The sequence below is a fragment of the Chanodichthys erythropterus genome, chromosome 22 (genome assembly GCF_024489055.1).
Source record: "Chanodichthys erythropterus isolate Z2021 chromosome 22, ASM2448905v1, whole genome shotgun sequence".
Lineage (NCBI taxonomy): Eukaryota > Metazoa > Chordata > Actinopteri > Cypriniformes > Xenocyprididae > Chanodichthys > Chanodichthys erythropterus.
The window spans coordinates 12,432,282-12,437,630 of record NC_090242.1 but is presented as its reverse complement, the minus strand read 5'-3'; the positions used below and the strand labels follow the sequence as shown (position 1 = coordinate 12,437,630).

General features: G+C 37.7%; 1 protein-coding gene across 1 annotated transcript in view; it reads right to left on the bottom strand.

Annotated features, from left to right (window-relative positions):
- Positions 1-3,611: 3,611 nt before the first annotated feature.
- Positions 3,612-5,349, bottom strand: part of crhbp (corticotropin releasing hormone binding protein) — a 3,541-nt gene continuing 1,803 nt past the window's right edge. Inside the window, exons 4-7 of the mRNA XM_067376152.1 lie at positions 4,722-4,932; positions 4,434-4,576; positions 4,218-4,335; positions 3,612-4,131 (exon numbers count right to left, since the gene is read on the bottom strand). Of these exons, the coding sequence (XP_067232253.1) occupies positions 3,977-4,131; positions 4,218-4,335; positions 4,434-4,576; positions 4,722-4,932 (627 nt within the window). The 3' untranslated portion in view covers positions 3,612-3,976. The remainder of the gene's footprint in view (positions 4,132-4,217; positions 4,336-4,433; positions 4,577-4,721; positions 4,933-5,349) is intronic.

Sequence of the window (5,349 nt, the reverse complement as noted above, 5' to 3'; positions counted from 1 at the left end):
ACCGATACATCAAGGCGTGACCTCTTGGCTGAATTAAAAAACAATATTTTTGCAGTAAGGTCAAGTAGATTGTATATTTTTACATTCTGAATCTAATAGTGTTTATAAAAAAGATACTGCCGGGTGTGGACGTTACATCGTGACCTTTGCGGTGTCCAAACAAATTTCACAAGCTCAAAGTCTAGTGTGACCGCGGCTTCTGTTTTTTTATGCTTATGCTAGCGTATGAGTATAGTCGAACACGTGGCCTTTCAAAGTATACTCCATTCGACTGTGTGTGAGAACACAGGCGGTCGACACATGCACTCTAGAAAGTTTCATCTTTCTGCGCTATTTTTCTCCAGATGATATGACGGATAAAAAAGTCTTTGTATTCTTTTAAACTAAAGTTGCGGCTATCTCATAACCCCCTCACACGCGCTTGTCAATGCAGGCGTCTGTTGTTGTTGCAGTCTCCAGTATTTTATTATTGTTCCATCTCTTTGGTTGTGTTTTCTACTGTGAAACAATGTCCCATGCAGGCCAGTGTTGCCACCTTGTGGAAAAACGGATTAGTGCGAAAAAAATAAAAATTAATGCGCATGTATGACCTGTGCATACAAAGTACAAAAATCAGGCAACGTGCATTCTTTTGGAGAAATTTGCGTCATTCACGCTTCATTTTGTGTACACGTAGAAACCAAAGTAGACTTCGGGCTTTACTCTTTTTTTCCTTGTTGAATACTGTAGCATCACAGTCTATAGTTCTTATTAGCTGCTCATGTTGCAGTGCATTATGGGTACTTGTTTTCTCTCACCCTCTGTCAAGAGTGTAGCACCATATTTTAGGTGCTTTTGTGCCTTGCATGTTAATAACTATTTGTGTTTTTATGTTTACAAAAAAAAAAACAAGGTAAGTTTGTAAGTTGGTTTTATCGAGATGTTGCAACACTCAAAAATGTTTAACGTGAGTACATTGTGTTTTTCATGTCAAATTTAGGTCTGATATATTGTGTAATTCTTTTTAAATTTTAGGTGCTTAATGATTTTACAGCAAAACAGCGTTGGAAACTAAAAAACTGTAGCTTGCTAAACTGCAAGCTACCGACTATACTAAAGCAGTTTAAAGTCCCCCTCTAATCAATAATTTTATTCCTTGAAGGTGCCCTAGAATCAAAAATTAAATTTACCATGGCATAGTTAAATAACAAGAGTTCAGTACATGGAAATGACATACAGTGAGTCTCAAACACAGTTGTTTACTCCTTCTTGTGTAAATCTCATTTGTTTAAAAGACCTCCGAAAAACAGGCAAATCTCAACATAACACCGACTGTTACGTAACAGTCGGGGTCATTAATATGTACGCCCCCAATATTTGCATATGCCAGCTCATGTTCAAGGCATTAGACAAGGGCAGCCAGTATTAACGTCTGGATCTGTGCACAGCTGAATCATCAGACTAGGTAAGCAAGCAAGAACAATAGCGAAAAATGGCAGATGGAGCGATAATAACTGCTATGATCCATGATAACATGATATTTTTAGTGGTATTTGTAAATTGTCTTTATAAATGTTTCGTTAGCATGTTGCTAATGTACTGTTAAATGTGGTTAAAGTTACCATTGTTTCTTGTTACTGTATTCACGGAGACAAGAGCCATAGCTATTTTCAGTTTTAAACACTTGCAGTCTGTATAATTCATAAACACAACTTCATTCTTTATAAATCTCTCCAACAGTGTGTAATGTTAGCTTTAGCCACGGAGGACCATCAAACTCATTCAGAATCAAATGTAAACATCCAAATAAATACTATACTCACATGATCCGACGCATACATGCAGCATGCATGACGAACATCTTGTAAAGATCCATTTGAGGGTTATATTAGCTGTGTGAACTTTGTAAATGCACTGTGTTATAGTCGAGAGCTCGGGGGGCAGGGAGCCTGAATCGGTGCATAGTGATTATGCCCCAAAATAGGCAGTTAAAAAAATGTATTAAAAAAAATCTATGGGGTATTTTGAGCTGAAACTTCACAGACGCATTCAGTGAGCACCTTAGACTTATATTACATCTTGTAAAAACTGGTTCTAGGGCACCTTTAAAACTCATCTTTGATCACCAAAATGACACATTTAAAAAAAAATTCCTGTAAAAAAAAATCCTGAATGTAACTCTACACACTTGCTTCAATAATTATACGCGGATCTATGAATATGCCAATTAGCTCCGCCTCTACTCACGTGCACAAGCTCAGAGATTCACTTGGTCAACTTACTGAGGCATGTTGGCACGATTGGTTACAAGGTAGTTTGTGACGTCAGCAATTTCAAACCTCCTTCTTTAGATCACTGCAATTTTAAATAGAAAATACTCAGCAATGGTGTTGACTTATGAATTTGCACATGGTTTGTATTAAAGTATATTAAAAACACCACATAGATGTATAAACAATATTAAAATCTTGATTTTTACCACAGGGGGACTTTAAAGGAGCAGCTACATTATATAATTCAGTTACAAAAAGATCAGTATTTATCTGGCACAAAAAGAATGTAATTTAGGCTAAATGCATCCAACTCAGGCCTGGTGTCAAGGGGGGGGCTTATCCCTCCCTGCAATGATCTCATGCCCCCTCCCTCCTCCCCAGCACAGCCTGGCGATGGAACACGATTTCATCTGAGGGGGACACCCATTAACATTACCCGAGCAGTTAAAAAATATGCAATAAAACCATGTTCATTTAAGGGACATGCATTTGTTGCATGGACCAAGAACATAATGTGTTTAACATAACTAGCTACATACAGCCATCTTAGCAGGAAAAGTTTTAACCCATTTTTAAATAGCAGTATAAAATAATAACTTTGGGTGAACTATTCCTTTAAGTACCACCACTTCTTTCAGTGTCTGCGTCATGTTGGGGGACAGTCAAGATGTTGAGGGGACCTTGACGACGCCTGGCGCATGCACAAGAAAGACGTGCCCTCCATCATAGGACAGATTTGACAGGATAAGGCAAAACTGATCTCCTCTGCGGTCATGATGTGAGCAGTTTGTCAGCGATAATGGCAAGCATTTGCAGCACAAGAGTGTGACGATAAAACATTAATCGATCTGTTGATTTAACAATAGTGATTAATTGCAGTCCATTGAATTCAGGGCAGCAATTTTCATGAAGAGGCCCAAATGACTTGAGCTCATTAAAAGGATAGTCGTGTATCTTGTTCTGGCGTGTAGAGTTTTAGATGTGATTACATTTTTTGATAAAATGGCTTAATAACAATGCAGCTGATGTATACTAGAGTGCTTTGACATTTTGCTTTGCATTCATAAATAATCATTGATATTCTCAAGCAATAATTGCTTTTTAGCGCATGATGACTGCTGACATTGGGTAACAAAAATTACATACCAAGAGAAAATTAGATTCTGCTGTTTTAATGGCACTGAAAAAAACCCAATAAGCATTGCAAATTCATTATATATATTATATAATATATATATATATATATATATATATATATATATATAATATAAACCAATGTGTTAATATTCACCTTTCGTGCTTAAATGTCAGTGTTTTCTGATGTAAAATTAATAATTACTGTAACCAGAGTTTGCTTTGCTCATGTTGACTGATTTTATTACAAAAGTTCTTTAATACAGATAAATAAATAAAGACAATTACATTTTTCGTACATACTGTATTTTAATACTTGTGCAGTACCGCTCGCTAGATTCCAGTTTTAATTTGGGCACTTCAAAATGAAACATGCTGAACAAAACAGTGATGTGCACCAATACAAGTACATGTTTTTATTTAACATCAGCCACAGATCTTACAAGTTCATGATATTAAAAAGAACAAAAGAGTCAAATGAAAAGATGAGGCAAAAAATAAATAATTTTTCAATAAGGAAAATATACAGGCTCAAACTCAAGTCAGTTTGGCATCCCCCCCTAACAAGAGCAGGGAACAGGGAGAGGGTCTTATGCTCTTAAACACACGTCTTCAACGCTGTTGCCCTTCATCTGCTGAAGCTCTTGGTGGCCCAGTAGCCGATATCGGAAACTAACTCGATTTACAAACTTCCCGCTCGACACCATTCTGACCACAGTGTTATCACAGCCGACCTTCATTTGAGCTGAAGGGAAGAGAGATATGGGCAGGTTTATAAGATTCTTTGCACTCTAAATGAAGATACACAAGAGATAAAGAGGGAATTCTAACCTGGTCCATTAAAGGAGTAGCAGAGATCTGCCATAGGGAACATCTTGGATGTGTCCATGCCGTTTCCGCCCAGAAGCTCGACAAAGTCTCCAGAACCAGCACAGCCGAGAATGGACCGCTACATAGATAAAGCGGAAGTCTCAAACTCATCATACAGATATATTTTGTGTAAATGCTACGATTCTGGCCAGAAATCAGATGTATCTGTATGCTCACCTTGAGATCATTGTGTTGACCAAGACTGAGCTCTCCAATCTGGATCTCTACTGGATAGATTATGGAGAAACTGCAGTTCCTGTGCTGCTGTGGAATGACCATGGTGAAACTGCCCTCTGGGGTCTGAGAGACAACATTACAGGCTACAAAAAGAGAGAGAGACGGATGGTTAACCATCAGTATCAGGTTAACCGCTAAGTCTAAATGCTCTGAACCCTTTGGAACAAAACCAGAAGTTCATTAGTACTTGCAAAATGCCATGTTTAAAAAAAAAACATGTGCACTTACGGAACGGGTTGATGAGTTTGCGGAATGTTACTGTGAAGCTGCTTCCTGATTGATGGAGTCTGAAGAACAGCATGGCGACATTCTGAGATGACCGTGTGATTGGTCGAGACACTCCGGTTTCGCAGTAATCAGAATAACGCTCGTACAGAGGAAGAAGATGGTCCTGTGTGCTGGGAAACTTCTCGCCCTTCATAACCCAGCCATCAAATACCTTCAAGATAAAAAAAAGTTTGCATTTAACAGCATCTGCTGCATTCAGTGTACTATAAAAATGATTCTTCAAAGATGATTATTGGGGTACATTTTACAAGAAAATACTACTTTTGTTTGATTCAATGTGTTACTTTCAATTTTCAAATATACAAGCAATTTCTGAGTTTTTTCCGAAGTGTAGTTCTTTTCAGTCCAAGTTAACTGTGTTGAAGTCATTTTAGTTCAGGTCAGGTTCAGTTTACATAATTCCCTTCAGTTCAAACCCGACTGCAATAGTTCCAGGTCAGTTGAGTTCATGCCAGTTTTGTTTCAGTGCTAATAAATTGTAATGAATTTCCGCTTATTTCATGTCCGTTTCATTGAACAGGAATTAATTCAGTAAATTGACTGTAACAATATCCCGTGTGCGTTTTTC